The following is a 16,133-nucleotide window of genomic DNA, read 5'->3' on the forward strand; positions in this document are numbered from 1 at the left end:
GGGAAAGGAAGAAGTGAAAGAGGACATCCACATTTCATGGCAGAACTATTCGGTTGAGGGTGCTATTTGCCAAGTTAGTGAACATTGGAAGAGGGGTGGATTTTCTGAAAAGCTCAGTGTTGGGCATATGTGGTGCCTGTAGGTTGGCCAGATGGAGAATTTGGCAGGCAGATGGATATAACTAGAGCTCAGGAGAGAGATCACAGCCAAAGTAGAGATTTAGGAAAAATCAGCATCTATCACTGGCTATTGAAGCCATGCAGTCAGTGGATGAGGTCGAGAAGAAAGTGTACAGTGTTCTCAAACTTCGGCCTATATCAGTATTAATCTGGGGAGCTTACTTAATTTAGATTCTATCTCCTCAGTATCTTTTTACTCTGTTTTCACCTCTGGAATCTCAACATTGCTGCCATGGTCGGGGTCACTACCATCTCTTACTACATTTAAACCACAGCGTTCTAACTGATACTCTCTAGTCCAGGGGTCCCCAACTCCCGGACCATGGACCGGTACCGGTCGGTGGCCTGTTAGGAACCAGGCAGCATAGGAGGAGGTGAGAAGCGGGCGGTGAGCAAGCGAAGCTTCATCTGTATTTACAGCCACTCCCCATTGCTCGCATTATTGGCTGAGCTCCGCCTCCTTTCAGAGCAGCGACGCCATTAGATTCTCATAGAAGCAAGAACCCTACTGTGACCTGCGCATGTGAGGGATCTAGGCTGCGCGCTCCTTATGAGAATCTAACGCCTGATGATCTGAGGTGGAGCTGAGGCAGTGTGACGCTAGCGCTGGGTAGCAGCTGCAAAAACACATTATCATTAGCAGAGAGGTTTGACTGCACAGAGACCATAATAAATCAATGTGCTTGAATCATCCCGAAACCATCACCCCCAAAAAAGAAACTGTCTTCCACGAAATCGGTCCCAGGTGCCAAAAAGGTTGGAGACCACCGCAGTCCACTCTACTCTGCTACCTCAGGAAGCGAAAACAAAACTTATCCACTCTTTTGCTTAAAACCCTTCAATAACTCCCAATTATCCTCCGGTTGAAATCACTGCCTACCAAGACTTACGAGACTGTCACCTTTGACCTCTCCACCACCACCCCGCTGAACTTTTTGAGTTTTTCAAAGACACCTGCTCTGTCTCTTGCCTTTGAACATGTTTTTTGCCTCCACCTTGAAACCTCTTTTAGCGCTTTTTTTTTTTCCCCTTGCTAACTCCTGCACGTACTTCGGGTCTCAGAAGCTTTTCCAGATTATCGGTTACCCCTTTCCCATACAGCTGCGTCAGAGGTCTCCCCCAGGAATCCATAGCCCCACAGTTAGCCGTTCGTCTGCTCCTGGCTTCCCATTGGGCTTGAAGCCTAAAGAGTGGACAGAGGCGTATTTATGGTTCACAGCCGGCGCCAGAGCCATGGTGGAATAAATGTAATCGCAGAACCAGTGAGAGGGGCGGGACGAAGAGCCTCACCGTCCCCCCTCGCCTGGGGGCGGCCAGCTAAGTCAGGGAGGCAAAGAGGCAAGGTGGAGCTTACAGGAGCAGAAAGAAAATATGGGACAGGCAAGAAAAAAGGGACGAGGGGCAGAGAACAGCACTCACGGAGTCAGGAGCCTCCGCCCGGCAGGCAGCCATGACGCTCCGGCAACCCCACCCCCTGGAAAGCGCGCCGAGGCTCGAAGGCAGGCTGGTCCGTGACGTCATCGGCGGGCGCCCCCCTGGCTCCACCTCCGACTTCTCCCCGTTCAGCGTCAGGACCCCTCCGCTCCATTGCCACCTCTGTCTCCGACTCTGGCACTCCGACTCTGGCACCCCGACTCTGGCACCCCCAGCCTCTTCTCCAGTGATATCCTGTCTGGTATCCGTGGGGTGGGGGAGCTCAGGAGCTCAAACACAGCCATTCTAGCTGGTAATTCCTATGCATCTTTCCATCTCCCTGATTCTGCAAAGCAGAGAGAAGTGTTTCCTCCTTAATGCAGCACATCATTCATACTTGCTTTATGGCCTTAACTCATTGCTGTAATTGTTTAACTATTTTCCCCACTTGACTGTGAGTACCTAGAAGCTTTATTCTATTCTTTGTAGTTGGTGCCTAGAACAGTGCTTGTTGTTAAATAAGAACTTGATAAATTTTTGTGGATCTACTAATAAAAGCCTCTGCTCTCCCTAATTTAGTCAACCAACCAATCAATCCATGGCTTAATAGGCAGTGGAGTGCACAGAATTCATGCAACAATGTGTCAGGCACTGTTCTAGGCTTTGGGGATACAGCAGTAAACAAAGCAGATAAAAATCCCTGCTCCCATGGAGGTTACATTCTAGAACATGGAGCTGACAGTAAAAAAAAAAAAAAAAAAAAAAAAAAAAAAAAAAAAAGGTAAAATGTGTAGAATGTTAGTAATAGGTGCTATGGAATGCAGGGGGTGGTGTGGTGTGTCCCTTTTATATAAAGAAGACCTTACTGAAAAGGTGACTTTATATTAAAGAATTGAAAGAGATGAAGGATTCATATGATGGGGATCAAAGAGAAAGAATGGACAGGTGAAACAACAAACACAAAGGCCCAGCGGTGGAAAGAAATGCAAGAAGTCGGTGAGGCTGGAGGGAAGGAGGGGAAATTAGAGACATAAAGTAAAAGAGAGGCATTTAACGCCATTGTACACTTATAGGAGCTTCAAATTGTTTTTGGAGCAAGATAGAATAAACATTGACTATAATATAGTAAGTATAAACACTTTAGACAATAAGAATGCTCTAGTCATAACAGGAGAATAAAGAGTTTAATTCTACAAGTTATGGTATCCCCTAATTCAACTTCATTCAATGCAAGCTCTCTATTCCTTATTGCATGAACTAGTTATGCACTGTGGTGCTAAGTTATTTATAAGGCAAATCTTTGTTTGCAGTTATTTCCCATTATTACATCAGAGATGTGTTCCTTCCCTTTTCACCAAAACAACAGCAATGAGAGATTCCCCCAGAGAAGCTGAAACCTCTCTCCTACTCCCCTCCAGCCACACTGGCTCCCTAATTAGAACACCAGTCAGAGCCTAGTCAAAATCCCAAACCTAATCATTCCTTTTGCATTCAATATTTCTCAACTCTGGAAAACGCCCCCCCCGCCACCTTTTTTTTTTTTTGACTTTATTTTATTTATTTTTTTAAACAGCAGGTTCTTATTCGTTATCCATTTTATACATATTAGTGTATATATATCAATCCCAATCTCCCAATTCATCACACCACCACCACCACCCGCCCCCGCCACTTTCCCCCCTTGGTGTCCATACATTTGTTCTGCACATCATGTCTCAATTTCTGCCCTGCAAACCAGTTCATCTGTACCATTTTCCTAGGTTCCATATATATGCTTTAATATATGATATTTGTTTTTCTCTTTCTGACTTACTTCACTCTGTATGACAGTCTCTGGATCCATCCACGTCTCTACAAATGACTCAATTTCGTTCCTTTTTATGGCTGAGTAGTATTCCATTGTATATATGTACCACATCTTCTTTATCCATTTGTCTGTCGATGTGCATTTAGGTTGCTTCCATGTCCTGGCTATTGTAAATAGTGCTGCAGTGAACATTGGGGTGCATGTGTCTTTTTGAATTATGGTTTTCTCTGGGTATATGCCCAGTAGTGGGATTGCTGGGTCATATAGTAATTCTATTTTTAGTTTTTTAAGGAACTTCCATACTGTTCTCCATAGTGGCTGTATCAATTAACATTCCCACCAACAGTGCAAGAGGGTTCCCTTTTCTCCACACCCTCTCCAGCATTTGTTGTTTGTAGATTTTCTGATGTTGCCCATTCTAACTGGTGTGAGGTGATACCTCATTGTAGTTTCGATTTGCAGTTCTCTAATAATTAGTGATGCTGAGCAGCTTTTCATGTGTTTCTTGGCCATCTGTATGTCTCCTTTGGAGAAATGTCTGTTTAGGTCTTCTGCCCATTTTTGGATGGGGTTGTTTGTTTTAATATTGAGCTGCAAGAGCTGTTTATATATTTTGGAGATTAATCCTTTGTCCATTGATTAGTTTGCAAATATTCTCTCCCATTCTGAGGGTTGTCTTTTCGTCTTGTTTGTAGTTTCCTTTGCTTTGTAAAGGCCTTTAAGTTTCATTAGGTCCCATTCGTTTACTTTTGTTTTTATTTCCATTACTCTAGGAGGTGGATCAAAAAAGATCTTGCTGTGATTTATGTCAAAGAGTGTTCTTTCTATGTTTTCCTCTAAGAGTTTTATAGTGTCTGGTCTTACATTTAGGTCTCTAATCCATTTTGAGTTTATTTTTGTGTATGGTGTTAGGGAGTGTTCTAATTCCATTCTTTTACATGTAGCTGTCCAGTTTTCCCAGCACCACTTATTGAAGAGACTGTCTTTTCTCCATTGTATATCCTTGTCTCCTTTGTCATAGATTAGTTGACCATAGGTGGGTGGGTTTATCTCTGGGCTTTCTATCCTGTTCCATTGATCTATATTTCTGTTTTTGTGCCACTACCATATTTTGTTGATTACTGTAGCTTTGTAATATAGTCTGAAGTCAGGGAGTCTGTTTCCTCCAGCTCTGGTTTTCTCCCTCAAGACTGCTTTGGCTATTCAGGGTCTTTTGTGTCTCCATACAAATTTTAAGATTTTTTGTTCTAGTTCTGTAAAAAATGCCATTGGTAATTTGATAGGGATTGCATTGAATCTGTAGATCGCTTTGAGTAGTATAGTCATTTTCACAATATTGCTTCTTCCAATCCAAGAACATGCTATATCTCTCCATCTGTTTGTATCATCTTTAATTTCTTTCATCATTGTCTTATAGTTTTCTGCATACAGGTCTTGTGTCTCCCTAGGTAGGTTTTTGTTGTTGTTGTTGTTGTTGAATAGATTTATTTATTTATTTATTTTTGGCTGCGTTGGGTCTTCGTTGCTGCCTGCGGGCTTTCTCTAGTTGCAGCGAGCGGGGGCTGCTCTTCGTTGCGGTGCACGGGCTTCTCATTGCAGTGGCCTCTCTTGGTGTGGAGCACGGGCACGGGCTTTAGTAGTTGTGGTGCGTGGGCTCAGTAGTTGTGGCTCATGGGCTCTAGAGCGCAGGCTAAGCAGTTGTGGCACACGGGCCTAGTTGCTCCGCAGCATGTGGGATCCTCCTGGACCAGGGCTCCTGCATTGGCAGGCGGATTCTTAACCACCGCGCCACCAGGGAAGCCCCCTAGGTAGGTTTATTCCTAGGTATTTTATTCTTTTTGTTGCAGTGGTAAATGGGAGTGTTTCTTTCATTTCTCTTTCAGATTTTTCACCGTTAGTGTATATGAATGCAAGAGATTTCTGTGCATTTATTTTGTATCCTGCTACTTTACCAAATTCATTGATTAGCTCTAGTTTACCAAGTCCATGAAGGTGTGCCCTATATCCTGGGATTTACCTCTGCTAGTTCATAGGAGGGAGAGTTGAGTTTAGGCTACAGTGATCAGACTGTAAGTTGAACTGGATCCACCAACACCCTCGTTGGTGTGATTTAAATGTCAGGTTAGCAGCTTAATCTGGTGGCAGCATGCAGGATCAAATGAGAGGGCCACAGGGTCTGTCAAAGAGTGGGGTAAGTATGGAGGATTGGGAGCTGTCTCAGATCCAGTGATTTTGAATAAGCTACACTTGTTCAGGGGGCAGCGGGAGATATAGGACCCAAGTCAGGAGAAGGATCAGGGACAAACTGATGAATCTGGAAGTCACTTTTCTTGTCCCTACATGGTCAAGCCATGACTGTCATGGCACTATGGAAAAATTATTTCAGGTCTCAGTACAATGAGGGTCTTTTACTTTGATATGTCATCTTTCCATAAATTATTGTTTTTTATGTGTGCAGAGAGCATGTCCTAGGGGTCATTAACTTACTGAGCTCACTGGGCAGGATGTGGGTCTCATGCCACCAGGGTTTTATTGTTTTGGGGCATGTCTCATGCTTCTGTTGCATGGTTTGTTGCTAAGGAGGCCTGCTTGGTTTTGTGGTTAAGCAAACTTGTTTTCTTGAGTTATCATTAACTTACAGGGGTCTCCCATACTTTTTTCTTTACTTGCAATCCCGTAGTGGGATTAACTATTTAATTACCTAATTTGTCCCTTTACTCTGTCCCTATCACAATCGTGTATGTATATAGTGTGAGAGTTTAAAAAATGTGCCAAAAAACAGTACAAAGCTGTTAAGTGTTTGAGTTACAAAACTAAGAAACGAGAGCATGGCAATGAGCCTCAGCTTCCACATCTGTAAAACAGGGTTTTTGTGAGGATGGACGAGATCATGTAAAGTACCTTAACAGGTGCTCAATAAATTTTTCCGATCATTATTATTGTCATCGTAACTAGCCAGAATACAGAAGTTAAAAACTTATCCCTCCCCGACTTCCCTGGTGGTCCAGTGGTTAAGCCTTAGTGCTTCCAATGCAAGGGTCATGGGTTCGATCCCTGGTCGGGGAGATTCCACATAGCGATCGGCTTGCGCCCTGCCCCCCCCAAAAATATATGCCTCCCACCCTGCTAAGAATTAAATAAATGAATTCATTCAGAAAAGATAAAAGTGAAAGAAAGCCAAGGGAGGAGGGGGAGGGAAACCGAGTCCTGGACAGGTAAGATGCTTCTCAGTCCGTTTCCCCGCATGCAAGCTCTCTGTCAGAGCTCAAGCTGGCTGCACGGATCTGACTGTATTTTCACAAAAGTTAAAAGACCCCGGCGGGCAGGAGGGGGCGGGGGCGTTCTCATGCTTCGTCTCTTCCTGCGGCGCACGCGGATGACGTAATGGGCGCGCCAGGATTCCGGGAGCTCAGGGACTGCAAGAACGGCTGCCACGTGCGTATGGTTACCGCGCGCAAACACGGATACCCCTATATGCTTCACCCCGTAGCCACCCACCCAAAGCCTGATCCAAGCCGCTGGAGGATCCCCACCAGGGCGAGCTGCGCCCACCGGGCGCCTGGGTGCCCGCGTTAGTGCAGGTGTCCCTTCGCGTTTGTTGGACGCCTGGCAGGGGAGACCCCACGTAAACTCATCCCCTCTATGACCATTCATTCAACCAAGAAAAAATCCGTTGACAGCCTGTTTTATGTCAAGTACCATGCTGGTCTTTGCGGGGGACAGTCCTGATGTAGACGATCCTGTCTTTGTGCTCTTGGAGCTCGTTTCACTGGAAATGATAGACGAAAATCAACTGGTATAATAAAATGATTTCGGGTTGTGATAATTCCTGTGAAGAAATTATGGTATGGAGGACAACTGAGGCGCCTAACTTTAAAAAGGGTCATAAGGGGAATTCCCTGGCAGTCTAGTGGTTAGGACTCAGCGCTCTCACTACCGAGGGCCGGGTTCAATCCCTGGTCCGGGAACTAGGATCCCACAAGCCACGAAGTGCGGCCAAAGGAAAAAATAAATAAATAAAAATAATAATAAAGGAGGTCATAAGCGTTGGGTGGGGGCGCTGAGAAACGGAGGAATCAAGATCTGGCAGGAACACCGGTTGCCGAAATGAGACCTGGCCTGGAACTTGTCAGTCTACAAGTTTGAGATTTTTTGGTTTTTAAGCCCCAGGTATTGTTCTAAGCCTTGGTAAACCGATGGAGGTAAAATAGCTACAGTTCATGCCCTCATTGAGATTTTGTTCTAGTGGGGAAGGCAGAGCTAAAAATAAAATGTCAGATAGTGATTAAATACTATATAGGAGATTAATATAAGACCATCTCATAATGGCTACTTCAGAGCAGTTGGTCAAGGAAGGCCTTTTCAAGGAGGTGAATTTTACCTGAAATTTAAATAACAAGAAAGCTAGCCATGCAAATAGCAGGGTGAGAAAAATGCCTTTCGGAACTGAGCTTGGCAAATTAGAAAACGGTAATAGAAAAGAAACCAGTGTGATTGGTGCACTGTAGGCGAGGAGAGTGGTGTGAGGCAGGGTTGGGGAGGTAGGCAATGGCCAGACAACATAAAGCAGGGTACTGAGTTGGAATGTTATACCGTGTGTGATGAGAAGCCATGATCTCATTCATGCTAACTTGTGGCGAGTGGATTGTGGTTGGGCCAGCGTTAGGATCAGGGGTCCTGATCAGGAGGGCTACTGGTGCATTAGTCCAAGTGAGTCCTGGTACTGACTTGAACTGGAGTGATGGTAGCAGAGAGGAAAGGACGTGGACAGATTTGGGATATGTTTGGAAATGGATTCGCTGGCAGATTGGGTATAGAGAGGGCTCAGGGAAAGAAAAATTAAGATCGACTCCTGTGTTTTTGACTTGAGCAACAGATTGGATGATGGTGGTGTTAACTGAGATGGGGGAAATGGGGGGAACCACAGGTCTGGAGAAATGATAAATCAAAATTTCTGTTTGTGCCAGAACAGGCTGTCTGTGTTTATGAGACATCTATATGGCAATGTCACCTAAGCATTTGAATGTACTAGTTTGGAGTTTCAGGGAGAGTCAGAGTTGGATAAAGTTATGCAGTCTGTTGGCAGATAGTAACTCGAATCATGTGAAATTGCCATTTTGAGTCAAAAATGGCTGAATGCTGGCAGTTTCATTGGTTCAGTCTAATAGATTGTATTTAAAGCCACAGGTCTGGATGAAGTCTCTTAGGAAGAACATTTAGAGGGAAGAGAAGAAAGGGCACAGTCTTGGGCACCCACCATTTAGAGGTGGAGCAGAAGAGTAGGAGCCAGCACAGGTGACCGAGAAGGAGCAACCAGAAGGGAGAGGAATATCAGGAGAGTGGTGTCAAGAAGCCAAGAGAGGAGGGTGTTTCAACAAGTAGAGAATGAATAAGTCAAATGCTGCTGAGAGGTCGAATAAGGTAAGAAGTTAAGTGACCTCTAGATTGGCAACGTTGCAGTCTTTGGTGACAGAATAGTCAAAGTCAGCCTTGAGTAAGTTAGATTTGAGATGCCTATGAGTTGTCCAAGTAAAGAAGCGAGGCAATGAGCTTCCTTTCCTCCCACTTCCTTGGGAAGAGGGCGTGTACACCTGGGAGACCTGTGTGTCTGTGGGTGTGTGTGTGAGAGAGAGAGAGAGAGAGAGAAGGAGAGAGAGAGAGAGAGGGAGAGAGGGAGGGAGAGAGAGAGATCAGAGCTGAATGAATGGTGCGGATCAGAAGCCCTCAGCTCTGCTAGGAGGGAGGTGTCCCTGAGCACTGGAGCAGTAAAGAAGGCCTCCCAGAGTTGGTGAGACCTGCACTCACCTTGGCACATGGGAAAGCTTTGGACAAGATAGGCGTAGGCACAGGCATTCTAGGATGGGGCAAAGGAATGGCGTGGAGCCTAGGCAGCGTTTAGTGGGTAAAGCCAGGGTCCTATCGAGAAGCAGTGGGATCAGAAGTTGAAAAGTAGTTGGGGAATAGATGTGGAGAGCCTTTGACTGTCAGGCTAAAGGCTTTGGATTTACCTTGAGCAGGGAAATAATATTTTGAAGCAGTGAAATAGAGGAACTATCATTTGACTTCACTGGCCAGCCCCGTCCAGCTCATCCTTCAGGTTCACACTTAGATGCCATTTCCCTTAGGAAGTCTTTCCCACTCCTAGAGTACTAGGTTGGTACCCACAGTCCTGTGGCCTTGACCACACTGGACAGGAAATGTCTGGATACATTTATGCCTCAGTGCCCCCACTGCTTTCCCCCACCACATCCCTAATGCTTCCGAAGCCTCACCTATCCTTGAAACTTGAAATCAGTTCAACAGATAGGCTCTAGTGAATGTTATTTTTTCTAACTCATCTCGCCAGCAAAGGACACCTACAGAGATGTCCTCAGTCCTTCACTTCTATGTCCGTCCCTCTGGCCACGAGAGGGCAACCTCTGAATATACTCAAAGGAAGCTGCAAGGGGAACTGCCAGAGCTGCAGGGTGTCAAGACCGAGCTGTGCTACAACGTGAACTGGACAGGTTGGGCCACTTACTGGATTCTTTGGGAGAGGTGCCAAGTGCCAGGGGCAGTGTCTCAAGGTGTCCTTGCCCTGTCTCCCCGCAGGTGAGTCCTCCCCGAGCGCCGAGGAGATGAAGAAGCTGACATGGCTGTTTGGCTGCCCCTTGTTACTGGACGATGTCGCTCAGGAGTCCTGGCTCCTCCCCGGCCCCACTGACCTGCTGCTGGAGGTCGGGCCCAGGCACGTGTCTCAGCCTCGGGTAGCGCGTTCCACGGTCCAGAGCCCGTCAGCCTTTCCAGACACACTGCCACCCCTTCCACTTTCATTCCTCTTCCTCCTCCTGTGGTCCTTGGGAGACTTGTTTTCCCTTCATCCTACTCCCCACCTAGAAAGCTGTGCACATGCTTTCCCCATGTGGGAAGATACCTTTGAAGACTGAGCCAGCTGCCAGGCATGTTCTCAAAATATAACACGTTGTATCCTGAGAAGTTGAAATTGAAGCATTTTGTTGCTACAGGAACAGTTACGGTTTGATTTGAATGACCTTTGAAAGCAGGTTTCTTGGTGCCCAGGTCTGAGGCTGGAGGCCAGTGGTGTGGGCAGGTGCGGGGGGGGTGGTGGTAAGTAGAGGTGGGAGATTGCCTGGACAGCAGTGGGCAGGATCCACCTTCTCAGCTGGGGCTCTAACCATCTGGTCCTAACCAATCCACAGGCTGAACTTCTCCACGCCAACATCCAGCAACATCGTGTCAGTGTGCCAGGCTGCGGGGCTGGGGGCCGTGGACCGCGTGGAGCCGACCCAGCGCTACCTGCTCTCGGTGAGCTCATAGGCAGCCAGGTGGGCATCAGGAGGAGGAAGCGGAAGAGATTTTGGGTCCTAAACTCTAAGGAAACGCTGAGAAGCAGGGGGAGGAGTTCCTGCTTTGACGCCTGCCCTGTTTGCAGGTTGTTCACTGCCTGAGGCCACCTGGTCAAGGAGTGAATAGGACAGAAACCCAGCCTGTGCTCCCCTTACTAATCTGTGCATGCTGACGGGGACTCATGCCTGGAAGGAGCATCTTTTTCTAATCTGAACAAAGGTGCCAGAGAGGCCAGCAGTGGGCTGGTCCTGTGTGGCTTGGAGGACGAGGGTGGACCATTTTGTCCATTCTTCAACACTGCACCCCTCGCCTTCTGTGTGTGTCTCCACCCCTAGTTTGCCCACCCGCCTTCGGCTGAGCTGGAGGCCGTCGCCCTGGCTACCCTGCATGACCGGATGACGGAGCAGCACTTCCCCTGTCCCATCCAGAGCTTCTCCCTGGGGTGCACCCCAGCACCCCTCAGTGGCCCAATTGACATACTGGCCGAGGGCCGGTCTGCCCTGGAGAAAGCCAACCAGGAGCTAGGTGAGCAGGGGTCCCTGGAGGAAGGCCCAGGCCAGGCTAGTAGGGGTGCTGAGTCCCACAGTCAGCTCTTCTGGTGGTTGTCTCCTAGGTCTGGCCCTAGACTCCTGGGACCTGGATTTCTACACCAAGCGCTTCCAGGAGCTGCAGCGGAACCCCAGCACTGTGGAGGCCTTCGACTTGGCTCAGTCCAATAGGTGGGGAGGAATGGGGACATTCTGATGTCTGAGCCCGTGGAGGTTGGAAGGGAAGACCGCAGGGACTCTGCATGGCTCTCTCTTGACCTAGAGGCCTCCCTGAGTCTGTCTGAGTACCTGGGTTCCCCATCCATCCAGTAGTCTGCATTCACATCTTGGTTTTATCTTCACACTGGATCTGTACCATCCACAATGACAGACTGTTGGAAGCTTATGGCTTCTGGAATCTATTTTGACCTGTGGCCATAACTCTGCCGTTTATGCTGATGAGAAGACATGGCAAGGCCTGAGAAATGACCCATGTTTCCACCCTGCCTTTCCCTCCCCACGTCACCCCCTGCAGTGAGCACAGCCGACACTGGTTCTTCAAGGGCCGACTCCACGTGGATGGGCAGGAACTGGCACACTCGCTGTTTGAGTCCATCATGAGCACCCAGGCATCCTCGCACCCCAACAACGTCCTCAAGTTCTGTGACAACAGCAGGTAGGCTGTGCCCTCAGCTGGGGTGACCTCAGAACCCAGGGAATGGGAGGCCCCAGGCTCTGGTGGGGTAAGTGCAGATGCCGGGAAGGAAGTGAGACTCAGAACGGATGTGTCCACAGTGCAATCCAGGGGAAGGAAGTCCAATTCCTGCGTCCCGAGGACCCCTCACGGCCAAGCTGCTTCCGGCAACGTCAGGGGCTGAGACATGTTGTCTTCACGGCAGAGACCCACAACTTCCCCACGGGTGAGATGAGTCCCCAGGAGGGATAGGCAGGGTCAGAGTATGGGGTAGGGCAAAGGTCCCAGGCCCACCTGGGGACCAGCAGGTTGGCTGCATGTCCTTATTTTCAGTGGGGTGGTCAGAGGTGGAGTTTGCCTTTTCAGTACCCATACCCTCCCTCTCTTTGCACAGGAGTAGCCCCCTTCAGCGGTGCGACCACTGGCACAGGGGGCCGGATCCGAGATGTCCAGTGCACAGGCCGCGGGGCCCACGTGGTGGCTGGCACTGCTGGCTATTGCTTTGGAAACCTGCACATCCCAGGTCCCGTCTCTTTCCTCTCCACCCATCTCCCCTTCCAGATCCCTTGTCCTGGCAGGCACTGGACACTTATCTCTTAAGTCAAAGGGTCATCATGGGTACCTTTTCTTGGGAGGGAGGGCTCTAGAATAGCTGGCCTTTTGCCAGCCATGGTTGTGAGGACAGTAGGCCAAGGAAGACCCAGATCTGGCTTTGCAGAACCACAATTTTCTTTATAAACCAGTATCTATTTAGCCAAAAAGAATTGTTGTACTGGGTTGGACTTATGGCCATCAACTGCCCCCCAAATCCAACTTTTTTGTTTTGTTTTGTTTTGTTTTGATGTGGACTATTTTTAAAGTCTCTGTTGAATTTGTTTATTGCTTCTGCTTTTATGCTTTGGTTTTCTGACTGCGAGGCACGCGGGATCCTAGCTCCCCGACCAGGGATTGAACCCACACCTGCCCACCCCACCCCACCCCACCCTGAACTGGAAGGGGAAGTCTTAACCACTGGACAGCCAGGGAAGTCCCCAAATCCAATTTCTTGGCAAGTGTTAAGAACTCTGATCCCAAGAGTCAGACTCTTCCTGAAGGGCCGTGACTCCTCCATCTTCCATCTTTACAGTCCACCCATCTTTCTGCTTCCTGCCCAGGTTACAGTATGCCCTGGGAGGATCCAAGCTTCCAGTACCCTGGGAACTTGGCCCGACCCCTGGAGATTGCCATCGAGGCCAGTAGTGGGGCTTCTGACTACGGCAACAAGTTTGGAGAACCAGTTCTGGCTGGTGAGGCTTGCGGGGGCGTGGGGGGAACAGTCCCAGAGGCGGGGTGGGGTGCGGTGTGTGACCCAGTGAGCGCTGAGGAGCCTGGCTGACTAGACCCTGTCCCCTGTCCCTGCGCCGTCCACGCTCCAGGCTTTGCCCGTTCCTTGGGCCTCCAGCTCCCAGATGGCCAGCGGCGTGAGTGGATCAAGCCCATCATGTTTAGTGGAGGCATTGGGTCCGTGGAAGCTGAGCATGTGAGCAAGGAGCCCCCAGAGCCAGGTAAGATCCCGCCACCTCTCCACCAGGTCCAGCCAGCTTTCTCCCCAGTACGTGGCAGCCGCAGGAGTGGAATTTAGAGGAACTTCAGTGGTTTGTTCTTTGTCTCCCAGCTCATGTCTCCTCTCCCCAGTACAGGCTTTCACGGCAGGGCAGGGCTTTATGCCAGTGGGGCAGAGGCTCAGTCTGTGTGGCCTCTGTTTCTTCCCGGGATGACTTCTGCGTGGCAGGGGCCCACCCTGCTAAGTCAAGGCAGCCAGTGTTTATCCAGGGCCTGTTTTTATCTGCAAGCTCAGTTCAATCGGGCGACATTTACTGAGCGCCCCTCGGGTGCTGGGCACCATGCTAGGACCTGTGGTGGAATCAAGATAAAGGCCAGGTACCATTTATTGAATGGGTGACCCGTCACATGGCTCAGAATTTAAAAAGCAAAGAAAGGTTATGCAGTGGAAACTCTCCTTCCCCTGACCTTCAGCCACCCAGTTTCCCTCCCTAGAGATAACCAATGTTAATTGGTTACTTTTGTACCCTGCCAGAGGTTTTTCCTGCATACATAAACAGACCCATGTGTATATTTGCCACCCCTTGTTTAAACAAATAGCATGTGTGCACACCTTTCTTTTCTTTTTGGCCTCGCTGAGCAGCTTATGGGATTTTAGTTCCCCGACGAGGGATCGAACCCGGGGCCCCAGCAGTGAGAGCGCTGAGTCCTAACCACTGGACCGCCAGGGAATTCCCCGCCCATTTTTTCAATAACCATTTTATTAAGATATAATTCATGTAACATAAAGTTTACCCTTGTAAAGTGTACAAGTCAGTGGTTTTAGTATATTCACAAAGTTGTGCATCAGTCACCACTAATTCCAGAACATTTTCATCATCCCAGAAAGAAACCCTGCACCCGTGAGCAGTCACTCCCCATGCCCCCTTCCTTGGCCTCTGGAAACCAATAATCTACTTTCTGGCTCGATGAATTTCCCTGTTATAAATGCTGTGTTTGGCTGCTTTCCCTCTGCGTGATGTCTTCAAGGCTCATCCACATTATAGTATGTATCGGTACTTCATTCCTTTTCATGGCTGAATAATATTCCATCATGTTGCTATATCATCTTGTCTCTCGGTTGGTAGACATTTGGGTTGTTTCTGCTTTTCGGCTATTATGAATCACGCTGCTATAAACATTTTATTTATTTATTTATTTTTGCCTGCGCTGGGTCTTCGTTGCTGCGCGCGGGCTTTCTCTAGTTGTGGCGAGCGGGGGCTACTCTTTGGTGTGGTGCGTGGGCTTCTCATCACAGTGGCTTCTCTTGTTGCTGAGCACGGGCTCTAAGCGCATGGGCTTCAGTAGTTGTGGCTCGCTGGCTCTAGAGACCAGGTTCAGTAGTTGCAGTGCACGGGCTTGGTTGCTCCGAGGCATGTGGGATCTTCCCGGACCAGGGCCCCTGCATTGGCAGGCGGATTCTTAACCACTGCGCCACCAGGGAAGCCCTGCTATAAACGTTTGTGTACAAGTTTTCCTATGTACTTATGTTCTGAATTCTCTTGGGTAGGTAACTAGGAGTGGACTTGCTAGGTCACGTGATAACTGTACTCAGTCTTTGAAGCAGCTGCACCATTTTACATTCCCCTCAGCAGTGTGTGAAGGTTCCGATTTCTCCAGATCCTTGCCAGCTCTTATCTGCCTCTTTGATTATAGCCGTCACAATGGATGTGAAGCATCTCATGGCGGTTTGGGTTTGCATTTCCCTAATGACTTAGGATGTTAAGCATCTTTTCCTGTTTCTTGGCTATCTGTATACCTTCCTTGGAGAAATATCTATTCATGTCCTTGGCCAATTTTAAATTGGGTTGTCTTTGTTTTTTTTGGAGTTTAAGTTAGAGTTCTTTGCATATTCTGGATACTAGCCCCTTATCTGATAGGTAAATGATTTGCAAATATTTTCTTCCCTTCTGTGGATTGTTTTTTTACTTTCTTCATGGTGTCCCCTGAAGCACAAATGTTTTTAATTTTGGTAAAGTATAATTTATCTATATATTTTTTCTTTGTGGCTTCTGGCTTATAGTGTCATGACTAAGAAACCACTGCCTAAGCCAAGGTCACCAAGATTGACTCATATTCTCTTGTAATACTTTTATAGCTTTTAGCTTTTACATTTAGGTCTCTGATACATTTTGAATTTTTTGTATATGGTATGAAGTAGGGATCCAGCTTCCTTCTTTCACACGTGGATATCCAGTTGTTCTAACAAATACTTTTTGAAAAAAACTGTTCTTACCCCCATTGAATTGTCTTGGGACTCTTGCCAAAAATCAGTTGGCTATAAATGTTTCGGCTCATTTATGGACTCACAGTTCTATTCCAATGACCTATCTATCGACCTGTCTCCTTCTGCTAGTAACTGTCTTGATTACTGTAGCTTTGCAGTAAGTTTAAAAGCAGAAAGTATGAGTCCTTCAATTTTGTTCTTCTTTTTCAAGATTGTTTTGGCTTTGTTCTAGGTCCCTCAAATTTCCATATAAATTTTAGGATCAGCCGGTCAGTTTCTCTGAAAAAGGTGGCTGATTGTGTTGACTCTGCAGTTCGCTTTGGGGAGTATTGCCATTGTAACGATATTAAGTCTTCCG

At 47.7% G+C, this 16,133-nt stretch overlaps 2 protein-coding genes across 3 annotated transcripts in view; one reads left to right on the forward strand and one right to left on the reverse strand.

The window, feature by feature from the left end:
* Nucleotides 1–1,631, reverse strand: part of CTC1 (CST telomere replication complex component 1) — a 19,036-nt gene extending 17,405 nt beyond the window's left edge. The window contains exon 1 of the mRNA XM_007457816.1: nt 1,599–1,631. Within this exon, the coding sequence (XP_007457878.1) occupies nt 1,599–1,631 (33 nt within the window). The remainder of the gene's footprint in view (nt 1–1,598) is intronic.
* An 8,100-nt stretch (nt 1,632–9,731) lies between these two features.
* The window catches only part of PFAS (phosphoribosylformylglycinamidine synthase), a 13,393-nt gene continuing 6,991 nt past the window's right edge, over nt 9,732–16,133 (forward strand). Inside the window, exons 1-10 of one of the 2 annotated variants that reach the window (XM_007457817.1) lie at nt 9,737–9,905; nt 9,991–10,126; nt 10,599–10,704; nt 11,082–11,271; nt 11,360–11,465; nt 11,809–11,949; nt 12,069–12,193; nt 12,362–12,490; nt 13,122–13,253; nt 13,383–13,511. In XM_007457817.1, coding sequence (XP_007457879.1) covers nt 9,764–9,905; nt 9,991–10,126; nt 10,599–10,704; nt 11,082–11,271; nt 11,360–11,465; nt 11,809–11,949; nt 12,069–12,193; nt 12,362–12,490; nt 13,122–13,253; nt 13,383–13,511 — 1,336 coding nt within the window. In that variant the 5' untranslated portion in view covers nt 9,737–9,763. Of the gene's footprint in view, nt 9,906–9,990; nt 10,127–10,598; nt 10,705–11,081; nt 11,272–11,359; nt 11,466–11,808; nt 12,194–12,361; nt 12,491–13,121; nt 13,254–13,382; nt 13,512–16,133 lie in introns of both variants that reach the window. The other variant, XM_007457818.1, reaches the window with a different exon arrangement.

This window comes from Lipotes vexillifer, unplaced genomic scaffold (genome assembly GCF_000442215.2).
Source record: "Lipotes vexillifer unplaced genomic scaffold, Lipotes_vexillifer_v1.1 scaffold611, whole genome shotgun sequence".
NCBI lineage: Eukaryota > Metazoa > Chordata > Mammalia > Artiodactyla > Lipotidae > Lipotes > Lipotes vexillifer.